This window comes from Pteronotus mesoamericanus, unplaced genomic scaffold (assembly GCF_021234165.1).
Source record: "Pteronotus mesoamericanus isolate MK-2021 breed Mesoamerican mustached bat unplaced genomic scaffold, CSHL_Meso_final contig_2, whole genome shotgun sequence".
Lineage (NCBI taxonomy): Eukaryota > Metazoa > Chordata > Mammalia > Chiroptera > Mormoopidae > Pteronotus > Pteronotus mesoamericanus.
In genome coordinates, this window is record NW_026555084.1 from 16,051,515 (window position 1) to 16,068,411 (window position 16,897).

General features: G+C 47.8%; 1 protein-coding gene and 1 non-coding gene across 2 annotated transcripts in view; one reads left to right on the forward strand and one right to left on the reverse strand.

Annotated features, from left to right (window-relative positions):
- SH3TC2 (SH3 domain and tetratricopeptide repeats 2) overlaps positions 1-16,897 on the forward strand; it is a 45,142-nt gene that overhangs the window by 8,629 nt on the left and 19,616 nt on the right. Inside the window, exons 2-8 of the mRNA XM_054568210.1 lie at positions 272-370; positions 3,861-3,988; positions 6,905-7,010; positions 8,603-8,746; positions 9,809-10,016; positions 10,776-10,849; positions 12,925-13,120. Coding sequence (XP_054424185.1) covers positions 272-370; positions 3,861-3,988; positions 6,905-7,010; positions 8,603-8,746; positions 9,809-10,016; positions 10,776-10,849; positions 12,925-13,120 — 955 coding nt within the window. The remainder of the gene's footprint in view (positions 1-271; positions 371-3,860; positions 3,989-6,904; positions 7,011-8,602; positions 8,747-9,808; positions 10,017-10,775; positions 10,850-12,924; positions 13,121-16,897) is intronic.
- On the reverse strand, positions 5,093-5,196 carry LOC129066784 (U6 spliceosomal RNA). Its single transcript, XR_008528723.1, has one exon. It is a non-coding gene; the product is annotated as a U6 spliceosomal RNA (small nuclear RNA).

Sequence of the window (16,897 nt, forward strand, 5' to 3'; positions counted from 1 at the left end):
ATGCTATGCCATGGAACCTAGTCTGACCTGTGGGTGGAAACCTGTTTTCATTTTACTAAAACAGGGACACCCTGTTGTTGCATGATCGAAATGGCAGGTATGACAGATTTTTTGGCTAACAAGTAAGTACTAAATAATTATAAGGCAATGGGGATAGAATTCTTCCAAACCGCCAGCCTGGGAGAAAAATTGCCACTTGACAAAAACTTTCAGTCTTCGTTTATAACTTGCTTACACCCTCACCCATGACCTTTCATTTGATCTTCTCCAGGTAAAGAACCTCTTCCCCAGGATCCAGCCATATCAAGTGAGTTTAGATCTGCATCCGAAGACAAGCAAAAATGTTTCCCGCTACAGAACGTGACTCCAGGTATCTAAATGCCAAAGACAAACCCTATTTTTAAAAAGTATTTTGAATGTAGAATACTGCAGCCACCTCCTCAATCTCTTCCATCTGCAGGCTCCCTCCCTCTGATCTTTTTTAGAACCACCACCAAATGTATCTTTATAGGCATGACCTTGACAATGACATGCACTTGCTCACAAATCTTCCACCGCTTTCCATTGTCTATAAGATTAAGTTAAACCTTCTGAAGTTTAACACTCCAAGCTGTTCACAATCTGACACATATTAGGAACTCCATACCTATTTGTTGTATTAAAAAGGTACATCATTGGTTAGATTTTAAGGTGCTGAAGGTCAGGGGTAATACTTTTAAATAATTATATATTCTACATGATACCTAAAAGAATTACATGTACATAGCTGGTGTTCCGAAAATGTCTGGTAAATAAATACAGGAATAGTTGAATAAATATGTAGAGGTCACATTTATATTCTATACAGTACCTAACAGTACCTTGTACAAAGTAGGCTCTCAATAAATATTTGTTAAAGTAATGAATAAGTGAATAAAAGGTTGAATATGTGAGGTGAGATTGGCTGATCAGAAGGGCATCTATATGAATCTTTCAGAAGCAGGAAAAGATTTTGAAATTAATGTGAAAAATTCTTATTCTCAATACACGCCTCTCACAAGGTTCCCCTTAAGGGCCACCCCCACCCAGTGAAGCTGGCAAAGGGAGAGTCGCCCTCGGAGAGCCGCACTAGGCTGAGCCGTGCACTGGGGACTCGGAGGGTAACCCTGTGGAAGACTCATTTCTCTCGTATAGTCACGGGGACCATTGTTAAGGGCAAACCTTGTGCCAAGCACATGCTAAGTGACCGTCGTATGTTCTTACCATCTGCACATGCTCCCCTGTGGGAGGTGGCACCAAACTTCCCATTTTGAAGGTGGCAGAGAGACTCTCAGAGAGGGAGGTGACTTCCCCACCGCCAGTTAGTCCGTGATGAGAAGAGGATTTCAATCCAGTCCTTGTGCGTAGCCACAATGCTTCATGGCCCCTCCAAACATGCCCTTCTCTCCAGCAGACAAAATACAGATTTGTGAAAAAGGTTTACATTATGACTGTTTCAAAGGACATAAATCAGGTCAATCGATATTGTGCAAGTGTCATACTAGGTTTTTTCTTTTCCTAATTTCAAATTCTGCCAAACTGCTTGGCTGACAATAAGCGAAACCTTGCCCTTCATTTCTTTTTATTGTGTCAATCTGCTTATCTGCCTGTCAGCTTGGGCCCTCCCGCCAAACGTTGAATCACCATCTGTTCTTGCGTGAACACAGCGGAGTCAGCATTCGGCCTTATCTGTGCATGAAAACCAGTGAGCAAGGGGACAAGGGGTCTGTGTAGGTGGAACTTAATCAGCCAAGGCTGAAATCGTTTGTCTTGCGGTGCTTTCTGCCATGGGGCTGCTTCCCGGAAGGCTGTGGAGAGAGAAGGGGAGCCTCAGCCAACCACTCCTTTATAAAGAAGAGTTGCAGACAGAATCAATCAGATATATTATCATGATTAAAAACCGGTTTTCAGAAGGACTAAAAAAAAAGAGACAAGGTACACTTACACCAAACTGGAGCAAACTAGGCTCATTCTGCCGCCTGGCGGTGCGGCGGGCGCTGCGGCCCCACATTGGGCCCGGAGCCCCCGCTTGCAGTGTTAGCTCCCACGGGTTGAGGTCGCAAACGCAGTTTGTGTATTTGAATCCACGTCTTTTGAGTTCCATATCCCGGGATTCACGTGCATGTGTGGCAAGGAGACTTACGTTGAAGGGGCTGTCATTGACCAGGGGCTGTTGGAGACTCTCAGGGGAGCCTGGATCAGGTTGTGCAAGGACAGAGGAGACAAGATCGGTGAAAAATCACAGAGCCAAGGTTAATTACAAGCGTGACAAGATGAGGGCAGTGAGAACAGCAATTCCTGGAGTCCTGGGGTGAGGGTGGGGGATTTGTGAGGGGCAGGAGCTAATGCTTAATGTTGTTCAGTGATCACTTAGCATGTGCCAGGCACTGAACAAACTTTTTATGTGCATAATCTCATTTAGTAAGCCTCTGAAAACCCCTGTGGGACAGGCACTCCAAGAGCCATTTGCTAATGAGAAAAGTCAAGCCTAGAGAGGTAATTAACCACACAGGGGGGTGCAGTTGGCAAGAACAGAGCCAGGCCTTGGGCCCAGGTCTGTGTGACGCCTCCCCCGGACTTCCCCTCCTCTTAGAGATCAGAGTGCAGAGAGGCTACGAGGCAGAAGGTTGGAGCTCGACTACCGAAGATGGAGGGCTTGGATGAGGTTAGAACACAGGCCAGGGAGGAGTGGAAGGGGACAAACGTCCAACCGAAGTTCACAGCAATGTCAGGTCAGTTGGGCATGTCACACTGGAGCTGGCCTGCAGCCGCCGCGTTTTCTAGACTTCTCGGTTAAAGACGGGCCTTTCCAAGGGAGAGGTCGGGGTTGCCTTGGGGGCCTAGGCCAGTATGATGGGGGCCATCCCTCAGGAATTCGGAAAGGTCCTGGCAAGTTCCGGCCAGAAGGGAGACTTCTCAGTCCATACCCTCCTTGGTTTACTGTGTTGGATAAGTCTGCTTACTGAGTGAAGGAGGCGCATGGCAAAGTGCATTTACAAGATGAACCTTCTAAGTGTGGCCTTTCCTGACAACGCAATCCAAAGGCAGACCCTGGCCTCCAGCTGCTCCATCGCTCTGTCTCTTTACCCTGTTCCATTTTTCCATGGCATTTTCCTCCATCCAAAGTACCGTGTTCATGGAACTGGTCACTGGCCAAAAATACAAGCTCCACGAGAATAGGGACCATGTCTGTTTTGTTTCCTGCTGTACCCAGCACTTAAAACAGCTTCTGCTCACTGTGTTGGGTGAGTGAATGTGTACTTTGAAGGCATTAAAGATAGATTTTAATACATTAACCAATTACCCTGGCAAATATTAATAAATGCATTATCAGAAAAAAAACAGGTTCGAGACAAACTGTATGTGTATATGTATATGTAATGCATAAAATACATAGTATCTATTACATTTCTACTTTGATATATACACACATTTTCATAAATGTGTAAAGAGCTCAGAATTTTCACAAATTATCTGCAGGAGGAAATACGTGTCCTCGCTGGCTCTACAGCTGATGCTTAATGTGTTTAGTGAACGTTCAGCAACAGTGTCAGCTCTGTCACCTAGTGCCAGGCAGCGCGGGATCAACCTTGCTCACAGCAGAAACAGCCAACCCAAGCACACCGAGCCCTGGGCTTCCAGAGCATTAGCGGACTTAAGCGTTTTCTTCTGGGGGCTGGTTTAAAGGAGGTGTTCCGGGGATCAGGGATCGTTAAGATCTCCGGTAGCCTCTGAGTATTGGGCACATCCACTTAGGGTTTAGGCGTGAGAAGCGCTGGTGACTACTTGTTTCTTCCCCCTCATTGCGCTCCCACCTGGTCCTTCTCCCTGTTCTCTTGCAGACCTGACACTCTCCTTCAGTGTGAAGAGCCGCTCCAGCCGGTGCGTAAACGGCCCCCTGCAGGAAGCAGCCAGGCGGCGGCTCTGGGCGCTGGAGAATGAAGACCAGGAGGTGCGCGCGCTGTTTAAGGTGAGCTCCGGTCCGGCGGGGCCAGCTCCCAGCTTGGGTTTGTCTGGTGGCTGCGGGTTCCCCGGCCCCTAGAACAGCGCTGGGAAGAAAGCAGGCCCCCAGGAAAACATCTGAGTGAGCAGATGAAGGAAGGAACACATTCTCCGCTCCGCAGGAGGGCAGGACGAGTCTCAGAGTCAGGGAAAACGTCACCTCAAATCTGCCCCTCTGGTTGCCTGACCTTCTGCTGGTTAACCTCTGAGGAATGGGAGTCATTGTAATACGTACCTTCTTAAGTATATACATTTAAACTTGGTGAATTGGATTGTTTTTTGTTGTGATAAACATATATATGGAGAACAGAAGTTTTCAAATTTAATCATTTGCCGGGCACAATCCAATGGCATCAAGTGCTCCCCTGTGGCTGTGCGGCCGTCGGCACTGGCCGTTGCCAGAACATCTCCATCACCTCCAACCGGAACTCCGTACCCACTAAACAGCAATGCCCGTCTGCCCCGCCCCCCCTCGGCCACTGGTAACCGCTAAGTATACATTGTTTTCAAGTACCAAGCTTGCTAATCAAAAGTTAATAACTATAAATATTAGAATGGAGAAGGAAAAGGCAACAAGGTAAATGAGCCAGTTTCTGGTCTCTCATAGTGGGAAAATGGTATCTTCAATTGTTCAACCAAGAAAGAAGGCTTGATCAAAGCGTTGACAGTTTAGGAGGTATTTCCTAGGAGAACTAAAGTCACAGCTGGTTAAAAGTTGTTGCAATAAAGGTGGGGAAGGAGAACATTACTTTACATAATAAACTATTATGTTCTAGTTATTCTGACAGTGTCCACATTCATTTGATACAAATTAAAAAGAGACACGTGCTCCATTAATCTGTCATGTAACTGAAAACGATCACCCGTGTTTTGTTGGAAGGCAGAAATGAGACAGTGTCTAGACAGCTTGGCACGTGCTGGGGTGGTCGTGTGTGCGCCATACAAAGGAGATCAGTTATAAACAATGGAGTGTTTTTGGTTTTGTTTAGAAATTTCCAGAATTCAGGAACATGGAGGCATTAGCTGCTAACTGGCACCATAACTCTATAACTCTTTTTCTTTTTCTTTTTTTTAAAACACTGAACACTTCACCAGTTTGCGTGCCATCCTTGTGCAGGGGCCATGCTAATCTTTGTATCGTCCCAGTTTTGGCATGTGTTCTGCCGAAGTGAGCACAAAGTTTCCTTTTGTTTGAGTCCCTTTTGGCCTGGGCTGGGCTCCTTTGAGGGAGCTGGTCTGCGGGCGGAGGCCTGGAGCTGGCTGGATCCAGCCAGGGCGCCCCTGAGTCCTCACAGGTGACCTCGGGCAAGTTGCATAACCTGTCTCTGCTTGGGCCTCCTTGACTACAAAATAGAAACAGTCCCATTTGCTATTAACTCTGCAATGCCATTGGATTATAAAATGCACCATTATTTTGTTTACCTCCAAGAAAGAAAAGAAGTGCTGCCACTTACGTACAATGTCATGCTTCCTTATCTTTTGTTTCAGAAATTGTTAAAGATGGTAAAAGGGCATTGTAGAATGGATTAAGTACTGTAATTGTACTCTTTTCATAAGTGGATTGTGAGAATTAAGTGAGGCATTGCTCATAAAGTTCTTGGTGAAGCGCTTGACAATTAATAAATTCCCTGTAAATCAATTTTTGCCTAGAACTGCTTCCCTGATGACTAGGACTTCATCCCTCCGGGGACCTCCTGGTGCCTGGTGTGCAGAGCACCAGAACTCTGACTTGGCTCAGCGAAGGGCTGGCTCTTCCTTCCAATCCTTCTCTCTTCATCTTTCTCCAGGCTTCTCCCAGATCAGGGTTCCAGGGATTGATCTTTGATGGCAGGACCTGGCCTGGGGGGACAGGGACTTTCTGATCGTCCCTTATGGCGGTCAACTCCGGGGGCTTGGGCAAGCAACAGAGAAGGATTCTAGGGGAAAACCAAGTTTGGGCCTGCGACTCAGGCCTGTTTTTTCAGGCATTGAAAAAGGGGGTGGGGCCTGCAGGCCTCCTCTGGCTCTGCCCGGAGCAGGTGACTGGCAGTGCCTTCGGAGGGAAGCGGGGCTCCTGCGTTACAGGACTGAAAGCGCACTCACCCTTGTAAGTGCTGTGCAGGGTGTGCACACTTACAGCCCAGGGCATGTACAAAGGTTTGGGTGTAGGACGCTTATCACAGTGCTGTTTGGGATGTTGAAAAAAAATGAAAACAACTCAAATGTCTAACCCTGAGGAAACGTTAAGAATGAATTGTGTGGATGCAACAATGGCATATGTAACCATTAAAAATAATGTGGGTTATTCAATGACACGGAAAATGGTCCACAAAATATTGTTTGGCAACAAAAGATTACATAACAATTTACGTGATGCTATTTATATTGATATAGTTATATAGAAACTTGTGTGGAAAAAGGACTGTTAATAATTTTTATTTTTGTGTGCTTTTCCTGTTTGCCAGCTTTATAAAAATAATCAGTACACATAGATTCACAAAGTGCCTTCCATGATTTATTTTCCACCCACTGCACACAACTTTTTTTTTTTACACAACAGGTAGCATTCACTGCACATAGTTCTACACCCTGTTTTTTTTCTTTTTGTCATTGCCATTGTTCCATTTAGCAGTATATATTTAGAGGCTATATCAGTGCACAAAGAGTTTCTTCATTCTTGTTTTTATGGCTGCATGATATCATAATATTCCATTTGTCTGGATGAACCATAATTCATTTTAACCAGTTTCCTATGATGGGCATTTAGGTTGTTTCCTTTTTTGTGTGTCTTTGATGTGAAACTCAATGCCACAATTAAGAAATTCATACAGAGCATTTTGTACCTATGTGAGCTTGTTAGCCAGACACTGCCATGCCAGGCTGACACACCGTTCTCTTTACCCAGGACCTCTCTGCCAGGCTGGTGGGCATCCAGGCTCAGGAGGCCCAGTTCCTCATCACTTTCAAGACCATGGAGGAAATCTGGAAGTTCTCCACCTATCTGAGCTTAGGTACGACCCAGGCAGGCAGGTGGAAGAGCACCTATGCCAGCCGGTTTGGAGGGTTTGACATTAAGGGATTGGTTTGGCTCAGATAATTAAAAGAGGCAGAGCCCTGGCAAGCATAGTTAACCACAAAATACTTGGAATGAAATCTAAAGCAGACATTCACTATTATTCTAAAATGCAACGTGCAACACTTCTTGGTATTCAAAGAGGGACTTCTCTTTTAGAGAATCAAACGATTGGCAAATAGTTATTGGTCAAGACTAAATTCAAAGTACCAAGATAGATACGAATTTGATGGTTTGAAGGAAAGGAGCCAGTCTGGAGTAAAGTCAAACTAGCTGCTTAAAATCATAAAGTTCCTGATACTTTATTCCACGCTTCTGGAAAAGAGACAAAGTGTGAGATGGAGGAGCTATCTGCTAACAGGGCCTCACTTGCAGGGTTTTCTAGAAGGTGAAGAGGGACTTGGGGGCACAGCATTGTACTGCTGTGGTGGGAAATGCGTCACCTACCTCCTCCCCGGAGGATAACTCGTGACAGGGAAGTTACAAAGCAAGAGGAGGCCACTTGAATGGACGCCCGTGGTACAGTCCCCAGAGAGTGCGGGACTCTGTGTGGACTTACAGAGGAAGCAACCTGGTGCGGGACTCACGGCCAGAGGGTGTCCGTTCTCTCACAGTCGCGGTGACTTCCTTCTCTCTACCTCACACATCTCCTCCTGCGACCATAAGAGGCCCTCAGTCTCCAAAGGGGGCTCCGTGGGCAGCAGCACCATTATCACAGGAACAGGTTAGGAAGGTGGACTCCCAGGCCCTGCCCCAGGCCTGCTGAGCCAGCGCCTGCACTTCAGTAAGCTCCCCAGGCGATCTGTGCACATAGTAAAGTACGTGAAGCACCGTTAAAGAAGACACACGAGGCCTATGACATTACAACAGAGTCAGAACGGAAAGAGGCGCGCTTTGCCACATAAGAAAAGATGAAGTCTCAAAATAAGCAAAATTTTAAAACAAATACTTCACATTTATTGGCATATTTAAAGTACTATATCCATAACTGTTAGAATTCTGCAATTTGCTTAGTTTCTAGTCTGATTTTAACAAAGGGGAGCTTGCTGGGCACGGCCGAGGTTGAGGGCCAGATTGGGGACATTGAAGTAAATCTTGACTCCTCTGTGGGCCATGGAGAACCCCCGCCCCAGCCTCTGCATCACCGGGGGTACAGGATTTTAGGCCTCACGTCACTTTAAGGAGGAGCCAGGAACCCCCAGCATCAGCATTGTCATCTTAGAGAGTCCTTCATGGATACATTAGAAAAAGGTAATGGGGTTTAGTCATCTCATTACACATAATGGAGACCCATACATTTGTCGAAAATGGTAGAGATCATTGAAAAGACTTATACTTCCCCACAGATGCTGACAAGAATCAAGTCATTCTGGAAATTTCTAAGCTACCCCTTTTATGCTCTTCTAATTCCAGTTAAATGGGGAGGAAGTCAGGGAGGGGACTTGAGGTGAGGGCTTGCTCACCCTCCTCTGTGCTCAGCTAATGGCAGCAGTCAGCCTGCTCAGGAGCCTTGTTGGCTTGACTTCTTAGGCTACGTCTCCGCCTGCCTGGAGCATCTTCTCTTTGACCACAAGTACTGGCTCAACTGCAGACTGGTGGAGGATACGGAGATCCAAGTGTCAGTAGATGATAAACACCTGGAAACAATATACCTGGCTCTCCTGACACAGGAAGGTGAGCATGGAGTAGGGGTGGGGATGAGGGTCTTATCTGGATATTTATTATCAGAGTCCCTGAAATAATCAGGTTACAAAGGAGGCAAAAACCATTCAAACGTGATAATATTCACAAATGAACCCACTTGTTATAATGTTACTTCAAATAGCTCTCTCAGTTTAACACTGACATCACGTGAACATCTCTGCTGGCCAGTCTCGCTGACTGTCTGGTGTTGGAACCACTCGGGGCGTTTTCAGACGATGCCTTTGCCAGGGCTCCATGCAGGACCGTTAGACCTCCAGACGTGGGGGCCCAGGCTTCGGTACATATGGAAAGGTGCCCAGGTAATTCCAATGTGCAGCCAAGACTGAGAATCATTTTTCTAAACATATAATTTGATTGTAAATTAAAATGGCAAATCTTGCAAAACCTAAAAGATTTCATGAGATCGAGGAAAGGGATGTTGGGGAACTGCATGAAGCTCCCACAAATCTGTTCACCAGGAAGGACCTGACCAGTCGACGAGGGATGACGTCATAGACACTTAGAGAGCCAGATCTGCAGTCTTTTGCAAAATGATTTCCTTTGTGCCTGCATTGCACAAACAATATAACTTGGTATTCATATTTCATTATGAAACAATTTCATAATATGTTACTATAACATTTACTTGGAGAAATTATATTTATCCGAATCAACGTAATTCATTCTTTGTTGGTCCTAAGATTAAGCATGAAGTTGCAATTATAACTGAAGTTCTGTTAAACATAGTTTCATAAGTTTTTATTTCATTCTTTTTCAAGGTGAAGTCCCAATTAAACCGTAGACTCATGAATTACTCAAAAGTTTTGGTGTCTATTTTAAGTGAATTCCCTCTTCGTGGCTTTTTTCCTGGTGCCAGTTTTCCGGGGTTCACAAGGGCCCCCTGCGGTGCCTCTGGGCCTTCCCCCTTGCCCAACTCTGTACTTTTCTCCCAGGAAGTGAAGTGTCTGGGCCACGGAGAGGAGCTTTGCATTGCGTGATAATCCCCTTTCACTTCCTGCTACTCCTTGGAAGGGCTTTTCTCATTATCTACAGGCCACTTCTTCTGCAGAGCCATGTGCGCCGTGGCTCAGCCAGCTGAGAAGGAAGGGGAGTGTCTGACACTTTGCGAGACCGAGTTAATCTCAGTGAAAACAGCCGAAGGCGAAGGCGGGTCCGAGTGGGAAGGCGTGTCCTTGGTGACGGGTCAGCGGGGCCTGGTGCCGGCGTCAGCCCTGGAACCTCTGCCGCTTCCTTTCCACCAGTGAGTAGCCCCCCGCCCGCCGCCTGGGACAGGGCCCCGCAGCAGGACAGAGCGGATGTGCTTGCACGTTTGGGCATGCTCGGTGCCAGGGAGGGGACCAAGTCCAGTGGCTTTTGCTTTTTGTTATTTTTTTGTTCAACAGTCAAGGTTTGCACAATCTGGTGAAATTGGAGACAATGCTAAATTTCAGGTGGGCAGTGTACCTAAGAGGTGGCATAGTGCCTGGTCCCAGTGTAGTATTTCTCCACGGAGGGACTGGGGACATTTGTATCACAGCCACCAGGGACTGTACTACAAACTTAGCACGCCTGGTGCTCAGACTCTTCTGGGGCTGGATCCCAGAACCCGCATTTTACATAAGCTTCCCTTAAACGTTCCCTTAATAAGGGGATGTTTTTCATAGTAAAATATGAGAATCGTTGCTGGAAGATACCGTAAACTCAAACATGCATTGTGACAAATAAACGTTACCCAGTTGTGGACTGTGTGCAGAGAATCTGACAGCAAGAATGGAAAGGGATCCTTTGTTAGTGATTTAACTGACAGGCTAATTGCAGAGCTGGCCAGCAGGCCGGGCAGGCTGGCCTCTCCTCTCACAGGCCCGAGCCCAAGGAAGTTCTCAGCAATGCCTGCGGCAGTATACTAAGTCAGCAATAGCACTTACCTTCATCACTGTCATTGTTATTTTAATGGACTCTTCTGTTCACCACTCGGGTTTTTTGAAATCTGTGTTTGCAAACCCTGTGTTTCCATTGACAGATGGTTCCTAAAGAATTATCCAGGAAGCTGTGGCCTTTCCAGGAAGAGGGATTGGACCGGCCCCTGTCAGATTGGTATGGCTGAGTTGAAGATAGTGTTGTCAGGGAGATAATGCTGTCCTGCCTCCTAATTTTGTAAGCAGGTTTGGAGTCATTTGACATGAACTCCTGTCCACCCCAAGTCACTGACTGGCTGTGGGGAAGCCAGTCCCCTCTGTTTACAGGCACGGGTTTCCTCGCCTGTAAAATGAGAGGTCCTGAGCCTGGCTGCAGGGGAAACGCTGCAGGAGCAGGCGGGGCGCCTGGATGCAAGACGCTGGGGGGCAGAGGGGCCACAGGGATTTAAAGACAGATGGGGGAGAGCAGGCTGCCCCGTCAAAAAGTTTTTAATTTCCCTTAGAGTTTTGTGAAATTCATCTTGAATTTGGGAAGAGTAAGAATGCCTGGCACCTAGCGGGTGCCTAGAAAATATTTTTTGAATAAATGAATGAAATATACACACATGTATACATACATTTCAGGCAATCTCTATTTGTATGCATGCATGTGCCTATGTGTGTACCCACATATATACCCATACACACAAGTAACTATAGACGTATCTAGTGGAGAATAAACTGTAATGTTTTCTAAGCACCTAGAATATACATTCCTTTTCTCTTCATCCTTAGAGGTCCCCTGCCCCCAGCACAAAGTAAAATTTTGTAAGCTCTAGGCCCAAATAACACTTCAGAAAAAAGAAATAGCAGGAATTATAGAACCCAGATATTAAATCTAATCAACAATTGACCATAAACAAGATTTTTAGCTCTCTGAGGCGGTATAGCCTTGTGGTTAGGAACGCGGGGCTGTGAGGTTTGTCCTGGTTCAAATTCTGACTCCACAACTGAAAACCAGCATGACCCTGGCCAGCTCACGTGGCCCTGCTATGTCGCAACTTGTTCATTAGCAAGCCGCATCATACACCCAACCTCAAACGCTGTCCTGAGGAATAAACTAAAGGACCCCTGTAAGCCACATAGTACAGCTTCCCCGGACTATGAGTGTCGAACACTCTGTGGATCCTGTTAGCCCACAAAGGGGTGAGAATTTCTGATCTTGAAAACACAGTTAATGGAAACTGAACCAAAACTGTCAGAGGGAAAGCCAGTAGCTTTAGCCGAGGAGCTAAAGCAAATATGGAAACCAAGGCCCATAGAAAATCGTTATCTCAATCAGGGGAGAGTTAGTGGAAAGAAGAGCCACCAGCAGTGGGGAGACCCAGCTTTGTCACACACAGTTCCTCGGACAAGTCACATGCCCTTCCCATGCCTCCCACTTTGTAACCTGTAAAATGAGGATGCTGGTAGTTGCTCTACCCACCCTGGGGCTCCTGGGGAAACCTGAGACAACGGACTTAAGTGTGCTTTGTGAACTGGAGTACGAAGCTCAGAAATATGACATTACTAGATCCCAGCTAAGCAATTTATCAAGCTGGGTAAGGACCACAGTGTGAGACTTCGAGATCCCTTTGGGTCACAGCAGTTGTCTGTTCATTGGTGCTTTGAGGCTATAACATTCATTGAGGGTTGTGCTACGAGACTAACATTTACTCAGGGTTGACTAGGTAGCAGTCTTGTGACTCTTCGTATTATTTATAAGAGACAGGTATTCTTGTTATGCCCATTTTACAGTAGGGGAGACTGAGGGTCGTAGCGGCCCAAGAGGCTGGAGGGAAGTAAAGAGGTCCTGCCATGGTTCTCGCCCTGGTCTGTGGGTGTGTGCCAACCGTGATGAAACGTTCACATGGTAGTGGCAAATCAGCCTAAGGGGGACAAGGCAGCGAGATTTCCAGTTTCCCACGCACTAACTTTATTCAGTTTTAAGGTAGATCCAGTATTCTGGGATCCTCTTTCCTACATGTGTTCAAACACCTTTTATGAAATGATGGTCAAAGTGGTTGGTAGTTCCTTTTACTGAATGTCCTAGTTTGGCAAAATGAAAAGCCAATTCCCCTATGTCATTCTTGTGAATTTCTTTTTTGTGGGGGCAGAATTTACTGGTCCTTGGAATTCTAAAGGGTGGGACCACTCCCGTCATATTAGGGTGGAAGCTAGTGGAAGCTCTGCTGTTTCTGTCTTACTCAGGGGACCTGTGCGCTCTCCCCACAGGCAGAGGAAAGTGCAAGGCCTGGAAGGGTTACGAGAGGGAAGAGCAGGATGAACTGAACTTCCGCCAGGGAGAAAGCATCGAGATCATCGGCTTCGTCATACCCGGGCTTCAGTGGTTCATTGGGAAGTCGACGTGCTCAGGGGAAGTGGGCTTTGTCCCCACCAGGAACATAGACCCTGATTCTTACTCCCCTCTGTGAGTATGACAGAGAGACCCCCGGATTTGTCCTGGGGCTGGGCCGCCTCCCTCAGGAGTCCCATCCCATTCTGAGCAGGTTTGCAGATGAGCTTCAGGTTCCCTGGGAACATGGAGCCAGAGAAGCGCAGTCTGGCCATCAAAGCCGACACAGGGGTGACAGGAAGGACAGGCCGAGTGACCGGGGGGAAGAGTCAGCTCAGGCCCTTTCGACAGGTGGCCACAGAAGCGTTCCCCTACTCGAGGAGAGGAGCGCGACCCCAGGACAAAGGGTGCTGCTGGGCACCAGGGAGGCAAGCTGGGTCCCTGCCTCTCATCTAGTCTGACCAAGCAGCCCCATCAAGAGAGGGGCACACACAGGGGCCTATAGATTCAGCTCAGTCAGCGGAGGGCCCCTCCCATGCAGGTCTGTCGGCTGGAAGTTCAACGTGTGGCGGCGGTGCAGGCCGGGGTGGTAGAGCACACCGGATGCTCTTCTCTGCCTCGAGCCCCGAAGGGCTGCATCTGAGGCGCAGACGGCCCGCCTGCTCCGTGCCTGTGCTGCGGAGGGACGGGGCTCCCGGGTGCTGCCCCTCTCTCTCCGGGCTGGGCTTCCTGCACGGGGCTAGGAAACGGTAGGAAGCCTTGGCCCAGGAGGGGCGAGAGGAACGCAGAGCTGGCTGCTAACCCTGAGACACTCAAGACCCCCACACCAGGAAAACGTGGCCCAGGGATGCCTCCCGCTCCAAACACCCTGACTGGCATCCCTGCTCTTGTGAGGAGCAGCCAGCGTGGAGGGCGGACCGAGGCCGGAGCCTCTCGAAACCCCGCCTTCCATAGGGAGAGGACACGGAAGGTCATTTTCCCTGCACGAAAATGCGGGAACCCAAGGAACTCTAAACAGGAAAGACCTCCCCTGAGCTCCTGGAGGGCAGTGAGGTACAGTGGGAGTGTGCAAGGAGGCAAACGGTATCGAGAGAACTTTCGCCAACAAGGGGACCTTTGAGTTCAGCTCTGCACGATACAAGACGTTTCAACAGATGCACGTGGGGAGAGGAGGTGACAGGCAGGAAAGCGAGGGGGTGTGGAGAAACGACTCATGTCCTTTTGGAGGCAGGTTACCAGGAGGGCCCTGGTGTAGTAAAGGCTTAATGGGCCACAGTGTCCAAACCCAAAATGCCTGTCCCGAGGCCTGTCCTTCACCGGGCAGGATGGAGAGCCACTGAATGTGTCTGAGCAAGGTGGCATAATGACGTGACTGGAACTTCTCTCCAGGAAGCTGACCCTGGCTTTGGGTGAGGCCTGCGTGGGTAAGGGAGGACCTGTAGCAGGAGACCAGTGAGCGGACCCAGGCCAGTGGCCCTTGGGGAGGAAAGGGCACCGCTGAGGACTGTGTTCGACCTCAGAGGTTCTCTCATTGGTCTGGGTGGGGCCTGGGCAGGCGTGGTTATGAGAGCTCTGGGGGATGGTGTGCGGCCAAGGTGAGGCCGCCGCGGGGAGTGAAAGGCCTGGACTCAGGGCCTTGAGTCGAGCCCCAGAATCCTGGCATTAAATCCAGCGAGTGCCGCCTGGGTCCCGGAGAAAGGGAGGAAGAATGAAGAGAACAGAGCGGCGGTGGGGAAGAAGGCTTTACAGAGCAGGGGGCGTAGCAAGGGGACAGAGGAGCCCGCTGAGAGGGAACACCGGCCTTGGGGGTGCCTAACACTGCTTTTGGGGCTGGCCCCCGGGAGGTCACTGGTCATGGGAGGCAGCGTAGCTTAGTGATTAGGAGTTTCAGAGCCAAACCTCCAGGAAGGTGTTGATGGCCATGCGAGCCCATCCTGTGTCCCCATCAGCTACCTGCTGTGACTTTGGGTTTGTTCATTTGTCTCTCTGGCTCAGCATTATCATCTGGAGAATGCTTACAGCATCTATATCTTCCCATAGGACTGTCATGAGCTGAAGTGAGCTAATACGGGCAAAAGCACTTAGGATTGGGGCCTGGCCCTATGTGAAATAAACATGTGTTAACACTTTTTGTTGCTGTTACTGTGGTGGGTGGTAACCTTTGGGAGACAGTTTTAATAGGACATCCTGGGCAGATGTCAGATTTCATGTTATATTTGGACTTCACCTCCTACCTTGCTCCAAATGACAATAACACAGAATCACTACATTTATCCCATTTCAGCTGCTAGTTGTAGGGGACACACTCCCACCCTGAGGAACAGCAGCCCCTGTATCGCCCTGGCGGCATGAGACCTTTTCCTTAGTTCCACAGTACCGTCTCTTGTCCTACACCCTGTCAGCTGTGGGACCTGAGAGGTCACACACTGGGTAGGGAAGGGGAAGTGAGCAGATGGGGCGGGGGTGGGGAGGAAGGGGGAAGTGGCTCCATGCCTCCCCACAAAGCACTTTCTAGGTTACAGACACCCTGAGACACAGCAGTCAGGAAAACCCCACAAGCACCTGGGCACAAGCCGCAGCCAGCGTGTGGAAGGCCCCGGGGAGCATTTCCCGTGTGCTGTGCTGGCAGTTGGCCACTGGGTGTCACCCTAAGCCCATGTTTGGTCACAGGTTTCCGCAGGTGGTCCAGCTTTGGCTGAAGTCCCCATTCCCTTCCCACAGGTTCCCTCACTGTCTGGGATTACCACTCCTTTAAGTGTATGTACGTATGTATGTATGTATGTGTTAATTAGTTAATTAATTAACAACTAAATTGGCAGTATACTGAGAGTGAAATTTTTCAGAAGCTGTTTTCTGACTCAGGTTTGCTTTGTCTCTGACACATGGGAAAGGGATCCTGCTTGTCCGCGGGAGCAAATGTGTGGGTTTCCTTCTTCAGAGCACAGGTCCAACGTCACCTCCCTAGTTCTACAACCATGGGAGACAAGGCCTCGTGCCTTGTGGCAGGGATTCTGTCCTTGCCTTCGGCCACTGTAGCTTCCAGGGTCTCGGAGCTTTTGAGAATGACGGAACTCCACACTCTTCCTTTTAAAAATAATCGTGTGTGTGTGTGTGTGTGTGTGTGTGTTAAAGGACCAATGTCTTGAGATGGAACTGAAGAGGCCTGTCCCCCTTCCTGCTCTCATGCCCTGGTCCTGATTCCCACCCCGGCAGCAAATGCAATCTGAAGGTGTTATGTATGTTTCCAGTCCTTATTCTGATAGTTTAAAAATAGGTATTTGTTCATAAACAAAAAAAATACTACGGTTCTCTGTGTTTAAAAGTTTATCAATTATCTTTCTGCAGCTGGCCTTTTTCTCAATTGACTTTATAAATTTAGGATTTATTCCCATTGTAGTAGATATAATTCTTTTTAAATAGTGTTACTTAAAGGAAATGTATATAGTTAAACACCTAAATTTAAAAATAAGCAAGATTGAAAAATTAATGCATTCAAAACCAGAAAAAAGAATATAGGTGAAAAGCTACTATTCCATAGTATTAAACATTTTAAAAAATATCTTTCTTACATCCCCTCTTTTATTCTTTATATCGTTTAGCTGTGTCTTCTTAATAATTCCTTTTTTTATGGCATCATCTTTGCTGATGAGAAGTTTGCTTCTAGTCTCATAGCCATTTCTTTGCAGGTAGGTAGCATTTTTCCAAATATGGATAAATGTGTCTGCCTTGTAAGGTTGCTACAAAGAGTAGATGAAATAGTAAATTTAGGAATGCTTTGTAAAATGTAAGAGCTGCACAGAAATTTGGAATCGTGTGACTCTTTTTAGCTCAGTGAGTTTAGTCATAGTTTTCAATTCCATGCTCTTTGGAGGATGGATGCTCCTGTGGAGGATGGGAGGTCCGGCCGGGTGG